The 16,449-nt window shown below is 34.3% G+C and overlaps 1 protein-coding gene across 2 annotated transcripts in view; it reads left to right on the top strand.

Moving 5' to 3' along the window:
- SNTG1 (syntrophin gamma 1) overlaps window positions 1–16,449 on the top strand; it is a 338,500-nt gene that overhangs the window by 292,881 nt on the left and 29,170 nt on the right. For both annotated transcript variants that reach the window (XM_051774281.1, XM_051774288.1), the window contains 2 exons: window positions 7,279–7,431; window positions 14,066–14,158. In XM_051774281.1, coding sequence (XP_051630241.1) covers window positions 7,279–7,431; window positions 14,066–14,158 — 246 coding nt within the window. The remainder of the gene's footprint in view (window positions 1–7,278; window positions 7,432–14,065; window positions 14,159–16,449) is intronic.

The following is a 16,449-nucleotide window of genomic DNA, read 5'->3' on the forward strand; positions in this document are numbered from 1 at the left end:
TTTTTTTTCACTGAAACTGTGTCCCATTCCTTATATGAAATAAATTGTTCCTGTCTCAGGGACAACTATTCAAAACTTCTCTTGGTGCATTCTCTTCATGGTGGAGGTCTACATATTAATCACTCTCAACAGTCAGAGCCAGCAGTGAAAACAGGAATATTAACTTCCTAACAAATTTTTTGTTGTTTGGTTTGATCTTTGGTTTGATAGGATCTTCTTCTCCATAGCTCCTTTTGATTTTTTTTTCTGAGCACTATTAACAAGTAATGTAAAATATAATTTTTTATCTTTTTACTCATACAAATTTGCTGACGTATTGATATTAACACAAATGCTTTCCCTATGCTACCCTAATGTATTCTCATCCTGACATAATGTATTGACAGGCTATTTGAGTAAATAAGGAATTTTGTCAAAAAAAAGGAAGATAAAAAATAAAGAATGTGCAGTCATGTAGGCAATGCTATTAATATAATGTATAATCAATTTGGTGAGTAATTTTCCAACTTTTTGTTTGATGAGGTTTAATTCTTATCCTTCCAATATTTGTGTCCTTCATGAGGAAGACCTTTAAAAGATCTTTTCCTACCTTTAAAACAAATACATCTAAAGTTGAAAAAAACTCACAAAACCTATAAAAATGAGACTTATATGGACTTTTCTTCCACATAATTTTCCACTTCTGGTTTTGAGTCATGTTTTTTTCTTTTCTAGAAGAGGTGTATTGCCTCTTTAAGGAGAAATAGTGTATCATGTTCTCACCATGGCTAGTAGCATAACAACCCCTAATATTCAGGAAAATAGGGATTTTCTCTTCCTATACAACATGGTGATGAAGCACGTTCAGAATAAAATCTTCAGATGGTAACAGCCAAATTTTACCAAGAAAAACTACCTTTTTTGGTAGATGTTAAGTCATTTTTTTTTTCCAAGGGCAGCAAAAGTGTTCACCTCTCCCTTAATAGCAGTTTCTATTTCAAAGAATGGAGGTTCCAGAGCAGCCTAAAAAGCAGTTTCAGGGGGTAATGCTTGTCTGTTTGTTTCTTTGGTTTTAACAGGGACAAAACAATTTCATTCCTTTTCCTATTCCATTTTACAGAACTGATTCACTGTTTTAACTATAATGTAAAAATTCTAAAATATCCTTAGGCAGGCAACTAGCACAGGGAAAAAAATTTATTGAAATTTGAGGAAGTAATAATCAAGGGGGCAGAATGAAAAGATAGGATCACTCTTTAGCATTGCAATTTATTATCATCACATATACTCTTATGGGATCTGTTCTTAAACTTAATTTCCAGCAAATAATGCCTCAAACTTTGAAGAGGTACAAAACCTCAATAACTTTCCAAAGTGATGATAAGCACATTTTTTAATATGTGTTTGTAGTTATATTAGTCTCTGATTTCTCTGTAGCATAAAATAACTGCTAATGCTTCTCTGAAAAGTATTAGAATAATTTATTTCCTCAGAAGATTAGTCTATGGACATTTTGATAGTTTTCCTCATATAGCATAAAAGTAAACAAGTTTCTCAGTAGAGTTCATTAAGAAAGGCACAATTTTGGCACTGTTTCAGAGGAAACCTGTGTTCAGAGTCCTGTTCTGATTCAGATGCAAGTCTTTGAGACTGCATCATCTTTTAATCAGGCAGAATAGGAAATTAATTTTCCTACTCAGACAGAGTAGGGAAGTGATTCAAGCTTACTGCTGTACCTAATAACTTAAAACCTTTGTATTTCTCTTAAGCAATCAGACACATCCTTCTAGTGGAAATTTAATTGAAACTAAAATTTATCCTGCAATTATAAATATTTTTCCCCTTGAGAAAAAATATTTTTTATAAAATCTGGACATCAAAAATATTCTGTTCAGTTTCAGTTTAGCTGCAATTCTGAGTTTATTTAAATGCATATATATATGCAATTTCAACATTGTACAAACACATACATGCCTGCATGGGTAATTCTTATTTTGTCACTTGATTAATGAGGATATGTTGGGGAAACAGTGTCTTTTTTTTCACTCTGGAGCGAATCTATTCCCTGATGCCTGTAAATGCTATTAGAACCATCACTATAGCAACTAATGGTGATGCTCAAGCAAAGTGTTCCCAAAATTCCAGATAAAGACACAGATCATTAGAAGCCGTTAGAAAAAAGGATGTATGTTTATGTAGACAGAACTGATAAGTGAAAGGAGACAGAAACAGTAAAATAATCAGGGCACTGATGGTAGCAAGTGCAAAATGATTAGGTTTTACAACCTTGGAGTTATTGCACTTTTGAATTGATGAGAAAATTCTTTTTATTTTCTGAGAATTTAGGTTTGAATCTTGGTTATGATAGGACAGATTTCTCTCTGCAAAACTGTCTAAATTAGTCAAAAAACAAAACAGGATTTACTTGCTTTCTCATCTGTGTGTTATTAAGAATTACTATAATTAATATAAAAATCATGAATATTTATTTCATTTTAACAGCTGAAATAAAATTATCTTGAAAGGTAAGGTCTATTTTGTCTGTTTAGGTATACAACTCTGATTAGGGTGGTCTTGAACATTTTACATGAATTGTTGTTCATGTCAAAAACTGCTTGCAGTTGCACTGCCAAATTACGCTATCTATAACTTCACAGGTAAACCAGAATCCATACGTGAGCACCTCATGGGTAAAAGTCATGCCATGAGCATGAAAATGGTAGACCTAGCTTTGTTTTCTATTGCACAGAGCTTTGTAGACTAGAACAACTCCGCTCTTACTGACTGTCTCAAGAGGGTCTCATGCATCTTAGCAGATTTAAATAGTAGCCAAAATATGAGTATTTAATGCAATCATCATACTTAAAAAGAAAATATACAAGTAATAAAAAGAGGAGCAGTGCTGCTTCTGGAGAGAGCAGCCTTTCAAAAGAGAAAAAGCTGCAGAAGAGAGGGCAATGTCACTACTTAGTCATAAAGAAGCATTCTGCCTTAATTTGAAAGGACCTGCCTAATGAGCCATGCTTGGTTCCCTTAGACAAATTTATTACTCTCACTTAACATGGATAGCATTATTAATTAGACAAGCAGGAGTCATACTGTCCTGTCAGCAGAGATGCTGGATTACCCTGAAGCTGGGTGTAAGCCACTGACTTTCCTCACAGCCCATCCTTCAGCAGGACTACATTCCCTCCAGTAGGGAATGAGCATACTGCTAGAAGTTTTGTGCCTGTTCCTCTTCGGAGAGTTTTATTAATTCAATTTGAGAATATTGGGGCAAATGGTACAGCTAATCATTAACAATATGAAAGAGTCCTCAAAAAACCAACACGAAACTGGCTCATGTCACTGACTAGTGAGTGCATATAAAAATGCAGGGTCATAGCAGATTCTTAAATGGGTAGAATGACATTTTATATTTTAGCTGAAATAACAGTTTGGTAAAAGTTAATTAATGAAGATTCCTGCTTAATCCAGACCTGTTTTTGAGACTCCTGACAAGTTTATCTTAAATTTGCAGATGCTTTTTTACAATTCTCTCTTGGATATCTAAAAAAAAATATTTTTGCTTTAAATTCCTCTCTTTATAAGGACATTTGGATACCTGTCTTTTAACTCTTGCTACATATTGTTTCCTGAAGTTATCAATTGTAAAGATAGAAACATGATTAGATCTATAAATTTAAAATACAGATTTTAAATGCTTGAAAACCAATGCAAAACTGAAGGAAGATCTTGCAGAAAAAGAAGCAGAAGCAGTACTAAAGGGAACCTTGCCCAAAAAATATTTTTACAAGTAGGATGGAATACCACTAACAAGTAAAGAAGTACCTCATATGTATATCAGCAATTTTAGAAAAATTGAAGCAAATTATTTAAATGTATTTGATCTAAACTTGTATTACCATGGACTTAACCACAGCTATTGATATCAAAATCACAAGTACATACATTAGAGCTAATCACAAATTGAAATTATTATTCTGTCAAAATGGTTTTTTCTGTGGAAATGCTGAATTTTGTTTTCATTCCAAATAAGAATGAAATAGAATATAAATGCCAAAAATAAATTACTACATTATGTGTGTTGTTTGTCACAATACAATGTAATATTTGACATACTCTAAAATATTTATATGTAAAACACTGAGGGGAAATGCTACCTAGGACTGATTAGATCTTTTCTAAATCAAAGCATGCTCTCATTTTCATATACAAATAGCAAAAACCTGAATAAATATTGTAGACCCCATTTAGCTCTTCTTTCTCATTTCATCAGCTAGGTTTGATGTAATGCTTAGTAAATCTACTATCAATATTGCTATCAATGTTGATAATAAAATACATGGGCTTTTTTTAATCACTTCGAAGACTCTTCTGAGATTTTTGCATTTTTCAAACACTTTTTGAGTTCCATCTCAGTAAAACTTTTAACATTTTGTTTTTCTCAGTCTACACAATGACTCTTCCCTTTTTTGTAGACAGCATATTCTTCTCAATAGGTAAAAAAAACGCCTGTAAGAATTGAGGAGTCTAACAATGTAATTCAAAAGCACAAAACCTTAACTGTGCCCAGATAAACAGAGATATGCATTCTAGAACAGAGCACTGCACTAAGCTCTCTCCCATTTAAAAGCAGGGGTTGTTACTTCAGTTGTTTTAATGACAGTGATTCCTGTGATCCCACCTAGTGCCATAGTCACGTTTAAAAAAAGATTTAAGAGTTTGCATTAGAAATAATTACTGATTATCGTCCAGAATAAGTAAAGATGAGTTCAAAATATTTTTAGTTTCTTCTGAGGTTACGGCTATGAAGAACTAAAGCCTTCTCCAGGAAATACATGTATCTTACACATGAGTCTTGTCAGACTCCATGCTGAATAGGTCCCTTTGGTTACAGACCAACAGGCCTATTCAATCAGATGTAGCTCTGGAAACAGTGAATTAAAGAGCCTGCTTAAGACCTGTTAGACAAGAATTGCTTCCAGAGTTCTTATACTTCTTATAGTATAAGAAGTATTTTTCTTCCCTGGAGGAGTGAGGGTCCAATAGTCATCCAGGATTGGGGATTTTTCAGCCTGGAAAAGAGAAGGCTTCAGGGTGACCTAATTGCGGCCCTTCAGTACCTGAAGGGAGCCTGTAAGAAAGATGGAGAGGTACTATTTGCAAGAGCATCTAGTGACAGGACAAGGGGGAATGTCTTCAAACTCAAAGACAGTAGGTTTAGATTGGAAAATCCTTTACTGTGAGGGTGGTACGGCAACAGGTTTCCCAGAGAAGTTGTGGATTCCCTGTCTCTGGAAGTGTTCAGTCAGGTTGGACAAGGTTTTGATCAACCTGGTCTAGTGAAAGGTGTCACTGCCTATGGCAGATGGTTGGAACTAGATGGTTTTAAGTTCCCTTCTGTAATTCTAAGTTTTATGTTGCTACACATATCTGCAAGGTTAAACATTTGTCACCCTGCTGCTGCTCTGTGCACTTTGGTGCTATGTGTGCAATGGAGCATAGGTGTCATTAACAATAATCTAGGCATTATAACCTCTTTTTGAGTGCTGGTCAGAACATACTGTGAGCAGAATTAACACTTTAATTTTAGCAGAAGGGCCCGAGTGGAAGGGGAAAAAAATGGAGAAAAAAAGATAGAAAAAAGAGACATAAGTATTTGTCATACGACATAGGCTATTATTCAGCTACATCTAAGTGATTCAATTACACAGTCCTCTGAACATTGGAAGAAAAATCTGTGAGAACAATAATTATTTTTTTTTAAATACTGTTTGTAAGATCGAACAGCCTGTGTTCATGCTGATTTTTCCACACATGACTTAATGCTATTGAGCTACTAAGCTTCTGACTTGATGGAAGTAAGTAAGGAGATTATTCCACAGCGACTGGTCATTTTAAAATCCTAGCAACTTGTTTTTGTCATGGTGATTGCAAAGAGAGGGTATGTTGCCTCCATAGCTGATTCTTCTAGAAATTGTAAAGCAGACTTGAACCAGAAGCATTCATGAATGCATGCTGTACTGGCTTTCTTGAAGAGGTCTGTCACACGTCTACTGAATGAATAGAAAGGGGAAAGTAGTGCATGATCTACCATTGCCTACTTGTATGCCTCAGAGTAATAGTTTCAGACAGGTTCCTGGATTTTGTATTTCCGTTCTCAGTCAGCTTTAGGCTCCTAGTTCTCTGCCCCAGGGAGAGATGACTTGAAAAATGTAAGGTGCTCTTCCAGCTTGTATCATCTGATTATGCTCCCCTTGGTCTATTCAAGTTGTGTATAAGTAGAAAGCAATACTGTCCTGTAAGTCTCCTTTACTGATCTTAACTGTGTCTTTTGCTGTGGGGTAGCATTGTAGAAGTTGCACACAGGTTACTTATAACCAAATTTCCAGATGTATTGGCAAGGACAGCTGATGAAACTGTGACTTGTGGCAACTTCTTTGGCACGGCAGGGATAAAAATTAATTAAACTTGTTTCTGCAAGTGTATTATTCACAAGGACAAATTGTGTGGCAGAATTTTAACATAAAGCATCCCATACTAAATAAATGAATAAATAAATATTTGAAAACATTTTAGTGAATGGATTTCCTGATTAATTTGCTTATTCCTTTGTTTAGTACCAATTACAAATGCTAGCAATCATTCTTAAATATTGATAACCTGATATTCCTTGTGTGGTGTTATGTTGAAGGTAAAGCCAAAAGTAACTTTCTCCTCCAGGTCCAAAGCCAGCAACCTAACCACTGGCAGCCACTGTAGTCTCTACTGGCAGTATCCATTTAAAGAAAAATTCTAAGTTGAATTTTGTAAGCTATCAGAAATATGAACTTATCTATAGGGAAAATAGGGCAGATGGACTTTTCACACTGCTTAAACTAGGTCTCTTTCTTCCTTTGACCAAAGTTCCAGAGCAGAGTGTGTGAGTCAAATAGGTCAGAGAAGCTGATATTTGTGTTCTTCATGTGAATAGAAAGTGGACACCTTTTATAGAATTTATCTAATCTAAAAGTGTATAGCTGATAACATTAAGAGAAGTGATTTGTTAAAATATTCAAAGTTATGCCAGAGATATACTGTGTGCTTCTGTACCATTCTGCGTATAGGTGTCCTGTTTTAAATTCATTGAAATGTCAACATTTAGACCAAAACCCTAGTTTTCAGTTCCTCAGCTCTCAGTAGTTACTACTAGCATTAAAAATGCCATTTAAAAATGCTGGGTTTGAGGCATAGATGTTTGCAATTAAAAATATTAATTGATGTATGCCAGATTATATAACTTCAGGTTTTCATCAGGACAGTGATCTACTGGACCGGCGGAAACATTGCTTCAGTGTCCAGTCTGAATCTGGAGAAGATCTTTACTTTTCTGTGGAACTAGAGTCTGACCTAACACTATGGGAAAAAGCCTTCCAGACAGCGACTTTTTTAGAAGTTGAACGGATACAGGTGAGAACAACTGCCTGATCACCTTTCGGTACATTAACAAATTAGGTGCATATGAAATAATGATGCAATTTAAGAAATTTTCTGACCTTCTGCAGTTGTCAAATTATTATTGTTTGTGTAAGTAATTGCATAAGAAGCCTGTTGGTGTTCCCAAACAGCTTGTGATCTAACGTTCAGAAGAGATCACCTCAGATACAATCTTGGTGATACATATTTGTTGACTGAAGTTCACGGACAAATGCAGAAAAGCAGTCTATAGATCAGGGACAAAAACCAGCTGTTTAGATATCCTTACTGTCGTGCATGCTACTCTATTTGCTACTGGATTTCACAAGAGAACTTTGCAGGAATTAAGTTGTCCTTGTAATACCAGGAATGAGAGTACATTGAATGAAGTACTCACTGGATACAAGCAAGAACAAAATTGTACCTCAGATACACTATTCTTTCTTTACACATTTCTTGTTTCTTATGTATTTACTCAAATTTTGTCAGATGACAGCAGAGATGGATGACATTCAGGTGCCAATTACTAGTGAATTTTTATAGCAAAATAACCTATGAGTGTTTAAAGATAACTTTGTTCCCTCATATGACCAAAAAGTCATGACTTTTTTACTTTAAATAGGAGAAAAAAACACACACCACAATTATAACTTACCTAATCCTAGTTGTTATATTGATGTTCTAGTCATAAAATATACAAGTGGTTAGAACAGCTTTAGTTGATGTTACCATGAGTTATACACACCTCCAGGAGTTACATTAGCATATTAGCCTGTGCAAGTATTGACTCATGTATTTTCTGCATCATCCTGGGAATGCAAGTACTGACATGGTTTTATTCAGACAAATAGTTAGTTATATATTAGTCCTGGTCTGACCTATGAAGCACCACATGCAGACAGACCGAATTAGTATATGCTAATAATGATCCATTTTGGAAAGACTACAGTGCTGTCAGTTTTAATGTGTATTACCTTTGTTGGAGGAGCTGGAGACGATTCAACTTCCCTCTTTATTTCATACACTGTGTTACCTTTTACCGAAACTTTTCTTACCTTATATAAATAACTGCAACACAGTTTATAGAAGCATTACTGTGCCATCAATAGAAGAATATATGGCATTTTTCTTGAATAATTTTTTGCCCAGAAACCACTTCTTGTTTGTTCTATTCTAATATTGATTTATACTATAGCATTCCTAGTTTTTCTTTTTTTTTCAAAATTGCTCTCATGGTTCCCCCAAATAATTTCCCTAATAATCTTAACCTCAGATTAGTCTTAACCATTGCACCTTTCTTTTCTCTCTCTTGAAGTTCAGAGTAGCAACTAAAAGCACAAAGTAATGATCCTGAGGCTGATAGATTGATTGATTGATTAAAGCAAATCTGTAAAGGCGGATGATCGGATTTCTCGTGATAGATTGTTATTGTGGAAATCATTGTTTCAACTTTTTTTCTATATTTTCTCTATCTCAATTAAAAAATAATATTTTTAATATAACTGAGTTTGACCTCCTCATTTTCCTTTCAACAACCATTTCTGCTTTCATCCAGCAATTTGAAGATGCAGATAAAACCTGGTGGTATAATTTGTCTCCAAGTTCTTTCACTGCACTGTGAGAAAAAAAAAAAAAAGCTGACAAGTTCAAAATTAAGGTATCACCTGTACAGTTTTACTAAAATTATGGCTTATTAAATCATATTCATATGATTAATTATATTTAATATGAATGATAATCTATCTGTGTGCAGGTTTTCCTTACAATAAAGTCTTATGATTTTCAAAATATAACTGCAATTTAAAACTACCTTTTAAAATTATTCAACTATTCCATAATCATACCAATAATAACAGCTACTCAGTGACTATAATTTGGCATTAACCTCCACAAGAGTTAATAAGGGCCCTATTCTGATCTAATTCCAAAAAACATATAATGAATTAAAGTATTTTTAAATGCCTCATTATAAATATATAATTTGAGTTTTTTTAGAAAAGAAAGGTATTACAGGAGGCATCATCAAGCTGATAATAATTTAAGAAAATGATATAATAATTTAGTGGTATTTTGATGTGTTAGTTGCTTTTTTGTTAGTTTTGTTTAGTGTAGTAAGTGATGTTAATCCATTTTCCTTATTAACTATTAAAAGAAAAAAAAAATAGTTGAATTGAAGATCCTTTTTCCTTACTATCTCACAGCATCGTTGTATGAAGAATCTAAGAATGCTCTGGCTTGCACAACAATGTGCAATTATATATGACTGTCACGTTCCCTTTGTGTTCCTACTACTTTAAGCTAAAATTTTCACCTCTTCCATTGTGACTTTTTTTATTGCTGTCCTTGTTTGTATTGTAGCTGTTTGTTCTCTAATATAAGGTTTATTGTGTAAGCAGTTTTGTGTTCCAGTACTTTAACATTTGCCTTCATTGAAGTTGAATCTGAGTTTGAAAGTCTGAATTAAGTCTTAGGTTTATAGTATGGTTTCCTTCAGCTTCAGAGATAGCTTAAACTAAGCTCTCAATGTATTGGTTTTTTCCATAATTTAAACTGTATGTATTGAGGAAATAAAATCTAAGGAACAGCTTTGGTTTGTCTCCTTCAGCCCCTGCCTGATCCATTGAATTATTCATAAGCCCAATTTAAGATTCTGTATTCTGTGAGAGAACAAAAAAATGAATGCTGGTATATTTTACTTCTTTTGGGAGGAGGATGCTTCAGTTCTGATAAAGTTTTCATGAGCTCTATGTGAGAAATCAGCAACCAAAGCCAAACATTCACAGTATATATAAATAAAAGTCACTTTTAAGGTTTTAAAATGCTTGTTAAGAATAAAAGAAATATTAAATTGTCCTGTATCTGGGGAACAATTTCTGCATTTTTTACTTTCTCAAAAGGTCGAATTAAACGACAATTTAAAGAAAATAAAGATGAGAAAAATCTTAACAAAGTTAATTAGTGTCTAAAAGTTCACACTCCTGCTCTGAGCTGTGACCCAGAAATATGTACAAGTGCATACAACACATGCATAAACCAAGGGACATTTTTCGCCAAAGAAATTGAAATCTCACTGTCCCAAGAGCTTTTTGTTATTTTCACATTTTTGCTTCTCTGAATTATTTTGAACATCATGGAGTACATGATCCAAGGGCATAGAATGGTCTTACATATAAGTAAAGCATCAGCTGCTACTGGTGGTCTGCAGTTTCTTCCTACAAGTAACTACACTGAGCTGAACTACATGATACCTCATCAACTGCACACTGCCTTTTGTATAAAGAACCTTCAGTCTAGGAAGTAGGTTGGTTTTTCAGTGCAGCCTTGAACCAAGACTATGTCCTGTTTCTCATAAATCTTAACTTCCCAATGAGGCTAATTAGACCAGGCACAGTGCCATGCTTAAGCAAAGGTAGCTGTGCCAGCTCAGCACGGTGCTGCAGTACACACTGTAGGTTCACCTCTGGTGTTGAGGTGTGCAGTTAGATGAATTTAGATGCCTATATATATTTTAAATCTGATATACTGTCTCCTTGCCAAAATTTAATTTCTGGTAGAGGCTCTAAGTCTGTTCCAGATCTTGGGGGTTTACAAATTAAAATGTAGTTTGTATCTTGTTAGAAGTTTGCGATATAGTTCTACAAAACTGTAAATTTTTTACTTTGCATGCAAAACCTGAACATTCTTGCATATGTGAATTCATTAACTACAAGTAACTGAAATATATTACTTTACATATGTAGTTTATATATATATTTTACATATATACTTTATATATGTGCTGTAAACTTAACTTCAACCTGAAGTTCAAACCTAAAAGGTTTGATACTTTGGTATCCCAAGGAGGGGACTCCAAATTAACAATCTTCAAACAGTCACAGTGAGAGACAGATTCCAGGCAAATCTTCAAACTAGGCTCGAAAATCATTCTATAGATCCCTCTCCTGAAACACTTTGGCAACATATTAAAAATAGCATCCTGCAGTCCTCTGAAGAGTCATTAGGGTTCTCCTTCAAGAAGAACAAGGACTGGTTTGATGAAAACAATCAAGAGATCCAGGAATTGTTGAGGAAAAAGAGAACTGCTCACCAAGCACACCTTGCACTGCCATCTTGTCTTGTAAGAAAAGCAGCCTTTCGTCTTGCATGCAAGAAGCTCCAACAGAAACTCGATGACATACAGAACAAGTGGTGGATCAGTCTGGCAGAAAAAATTCAATTAGGCACAGATATGGGTGATTACAGAGGATTCTATGAGGCCTTGAAAACAGCATATGGGCCTACATACCAGGTCCAAAGCCCTCTACTCAGCACAGATGACCGATAAAACCTCCATTCTGAATCGTTGGTCTGAACACTTTCAGACTCTTTTCGGTACCAGCTGTGTAGTTCAAGACTCAGCAATTAAGTACATTACACAGCAACCGGCGAAGAATGAATTGGATACTGCCCCTACTGTGGGAGAAACTCTTAAGACCATACAACAGGTGAAAACTGGTAAGGCAGCTGGGGTTGATGGAATTCCACCTGAAGTCTGGAAACATGGAGGCCAAGCACTCCATGCTAAATTTCACGAGTTCATACTGCGTTGTTGGGAACTAGGCAAACTCCCATCAGATCTTTGTGATGCAGTCATCGTCACCTTGTATAAGAAGAAAGAAGATAAATCAGCCTGTTCAAATTACCGATGTATTACTCTGCTCTCCATTGCTGGCAAAATCCTGGCAAGAATACTTTTGAGCAGACTAATACCCACTATAGCAGAAGAACTTCTACCTGAAAGCCAATGTGGTTTCAGAACCAACAGGAGTACCACAGACATGGTATTTGTTCTCAGACAACTGCAAGAGAAGTGCAGGGAACAGAACAAAGATTTTTGTGTAACCTTTGTTGATCTCACCAAGGTTTTCAATACTGTAAGCAGAAAAGGCCTGTGGCAGATTTTGGAACGTTTAGGATGTCCCCCCAGGTTCCTTAAAATAATCATCTCACTTCATGAGGATCAACATGGCCAAGTCAGATATGGTAATGCGCTTTCTGAGCCCTTTCTAATAACCTTCTGCTGCTTCCTTTGAGAACGCACGCAAGATCATTCTGAAGGATGAAAGACAACGCAGAAAGAATCATGTCTTGCCAATATCACCAAAGGAGTCTTTCTACTGTGCCTTTTGCAACCAGTCTTGTCTATCTCGTATTGGCCTTTTTAGCCACCAGCGTGTTTGCATTAAATATGGGTAGCGCCCTTCCCAGATCTTTGTTCACGAAGCCTAGCCATGATACTTTATATAGTATTCTTTTTTGTACTAATGAGATGGTGCCAAAGACAATATCCTCTTTTTCAGTAGCATTGATTTACAATCAAAGTTTACATATTCATAGCAGTTTTATGGTGTAGTTGATCTAAGAAAAAAAAATCCACTTTTATTTGCTAATATGAAAACTAGCTGTGAAGTTTTCAATTTTCCTTCATTGCAATGTGTATTTCAACTGTTAGAAGCTGTTAATGCACCTTTCAGCTTCTTATGTTCTGGGGAAGACCATTTAGAATCCAAGAGCCCACTCAAAGAATATATAAGTAAAGGCATTTGATTTATCCTTGATAATCAAAATGCCAAAAATAGTCATAGGTACTTTTGTAATACTAGCAGTTTAGTAACTCACATTGTTACTATATTTACAATTTATATTTTGATACTCTGACACATTATAAATCATGGAAGTCTTTGTTATCATTTCATATTTTTAGTGGCTACATCAATTTTTGAAGAATATACCTGTATTTAATTTAATCTGGAGGGTAAAATGTCTATAAAATAAGAATGGAATGGCTTCTTTAAAGAACTTGCAACAGATTTGGAAATGTTTTAATATTTTCTTACATATTTTGTGATGAAAAATACAAGTCTGTCATTTTGTACCTGAAGTCAGCCTTCAAGCACAGCTGTAGTTTTGATCCTGAATATTATTTTAATAGATGTCTCACGGCATGTGTTGAAGTGTGATGTTATGGAAATAAATAGATGCATATATATAAAAATTGTGGAATGAGAAAGTCTTTCAGGATTTCAAGGTTTATCATAGAAATATTTGAGATATATTGATCCACTAGCCGAAGAAAAAAAGGTATTTCATATGATTATATGAGTTGCTAAATTGTATAAAATACTACCTTTTCACTGAGATTTAGGACAACACAGAACCACAGGAAACAGCATACCAAAGAGATATTTTACATATGATTTAATTTTTTCTTAAAAAGCTAAAAGAAATATGTTAATGTTAAAATTTTCTGGGTATGAAAAATAAATAAGAGGGTTTGAGAATAATAAAACTTTGCTTTTAGTAATTTGCACTGATAAGTCACTGAGGCGATTCTGATTCAGTTTAATTTTTTCCCTAATAGCAGGAAATCCTCTTTTCACATTACTTAGATAACTTCATCACTCATCAAAATTCTTTGATTTGAAATACACTGACAATAAATGGATGTATTTACAGACAAATTACTCTTTTCTGATAATAAAATTGAGAAATATAAACATTAGAATAAAGACATAGAAATAATGGTTCTAGAAAGTTTTTTAAGAAATGTGTTCTGTGGTGACAACCTTCTCTGGTTTTTCTTTTACAGTGCAAGACGTATGCGTGTGTTTTGGAGAGTCATCTTATGGGACTTACCATTGACTTTAACACGGGCTTTGTTTGTTTTGATGCTGCCACAAAGGTAAAGTTCTAAGACTTGTTTCTATAACACTGTTATTATTGCTTGTTTTTTCTAACATTTTACGATAAGTAGTATCCTTAAAATGTCCTTCTCTTTGTTATAGAAATAGATCATCTCTTGTCAAATCTCTCATGCTTTAGTTTAAATTCAGGACTGATTTCTGATTATGTGAGAAGTTGTCTTCTTTATGTGCTTGTTATTGAAAAATCAATACCAATATCAATCTGAAACAACCATCAGATCTTGCTTCTTTAATTTCACATGAAAGCCCACACTGATTGAGTTTGATGTTTCTTTTGCTGATGTGTCTTTGGTTTTGAGAAGAAATAATCTTCTTGGCTTCAAGCTGATCTATGAGTTTTGAAAATAACCTTCCATTCTCTTCTGTTGTTTCATGAGTGGGAGTGTGTGCTATTATAGCAATTCCTAGTTTCTGTTTTAGATGTATTTTGTTCAGGTGTCTGTAAAAGTATAAATCAACCATAGCCTGTACGTCTCACCCATCAACTTTTCCCATCAGTCTCAAAAAAAGCTCAGTACAAGTGATGAAAGAGTTTGCTTTATTCAGTAAATAGTATGGCATCAATTTCCAGATGACATTATTGCAAGTCCAAATCTCAGTAAAATCCTTGAGAGCCTGAGTATGTTGACAATTGTACTAATTGTTGGCAAGTACTAAAATGTAAGCAGGCTTTAGTGTTACTAGTTGACACTGCTGTTATGTGAGAATGTGAAATCTTTCTTCTAAGTTCCACTTCTCTTCAGTACCTGTTTTATTTTGAGATGCTGCAATATTGCCACCAGCAATTGCTGGAAATGCCCTTTTGACTACAGAATATGCTCTTATATTCTATCTTAAGTCAACCCTTCCCACCACATTACTCTGCTCATCCGAACCCTTTTATTCTTCCCACTCCATTCTGCTGTTTGTTTGCACAAAGAGTGGTAAATTTGGAATTCAAATACTTGTGTATGTATGTTTCTTTTTGTTATGCAAAAGACCTTGAATGATTCATCAGTGAAATGGGACTATCAGTTTAGAGGGTATTACACAAAAAATCATTGCAACAGAATTAAAATGCAGTAGCTCAGTAAAAAAAAGTGAACTTTTCCTCACCCTTCAATAATATTTTTATATATAATACCTATATAAAATATGCATATAATATAATATATATTGTGTGTTTGTGTATATATATATGTATAATATTATAGAATCATAGAATGGTTTGGGTTGGAAGGGATCTTAAAATTATCTAGTTTCAACTGCCCTGCCATAGGCAAGGGCACCTTCCACTAGACCAGGTTGCTCAAAGCCCCATCCAACCTGGCCTTGGACACTGCCAGGGATGAGACATCCACAACTTCTCTGGTCAATCTGTTCCAATGCCTCATCACCTTTACAATAAATTTCTTCTGCATATCTAACCTAAATTTCCACTCTTTCAGTTTGAACTCATCACTCCTTGTATTGTATGTATTGCATTGTATGTTAGAATAAAGTATAAATAGCACCATGAATTAAAAAAAAAGATGTTTTGTTAGGCATTAGGCAGTGTGCGGTAAGGATGGCAATTGCATTAGAAGAGAAGAGAAACAATACAGTAGAAAGAAATATAATCTTTTGCCAAGTGACTGCTAGAATTAAAATTGCCAAACAAGCCATAGGAAGAAAACTTGTCTAAAACCTGTTCTAAATGTGTCAACCACATTTTAATGAGTGCCTAAACGGGAAAAATATTACCTAGTCTCCATCATTTCATGGAAAGATGAAAGCTGCAATTCTCTTAGCCAAAAATTTATTCAGCTATCTTCATTATGATGACGACAGGTGTCAGTTGTGTCTATGCTGGAATGTTCTTCAACAATATTGCTAATCTGACATAAGCTGAGACATAAACTAGACATGTATAGTCACAAGGGCTAAAAGTATTGTTTCTTCACATAATGAAGGAGTTCATATGAAGCAGGAAATCAAAATCTATATTCCAAGAAAATTCAGAGAAAACAATGAAGAATGGAAAGCAGATTGCAGGACAAGAAAAACATGAATAAAATTTAAATTAAATTTTCTATATCTTATTAATATTTACATATACATTTATGGATTAAGACTGTACACAAATCTTAAGAAATATCCCATGAATTAAGATACTCAGTATTAAAGACAAAGACATTATTTAAAATTTCATACTTTTCATGAAAAAGATACTTACATATAATTCTTTATAAGTTCTATGATTTTTTAAAATTTGTTTTTGAGAAATGAGTACAAACTATCATCTTTTCAT

The sequence above is a fragment of the Manacus candei genome, unplaced genomic scaffold (genome assembly GCF_025592945.1).
Source record: "Manacus candei isolate 608988 ecotype Guabito, Panama unplaced genomic scaffold, ASM2559294v1 h1tg000008l, whole genome shotgun sequence".
NCBI classification, from domain to species: domain Eukaryota; kingdom Metazoa; phylum Chordata; class Aves; order Passeriformes; family Pipridae; genus Manacus; species Manacus candei.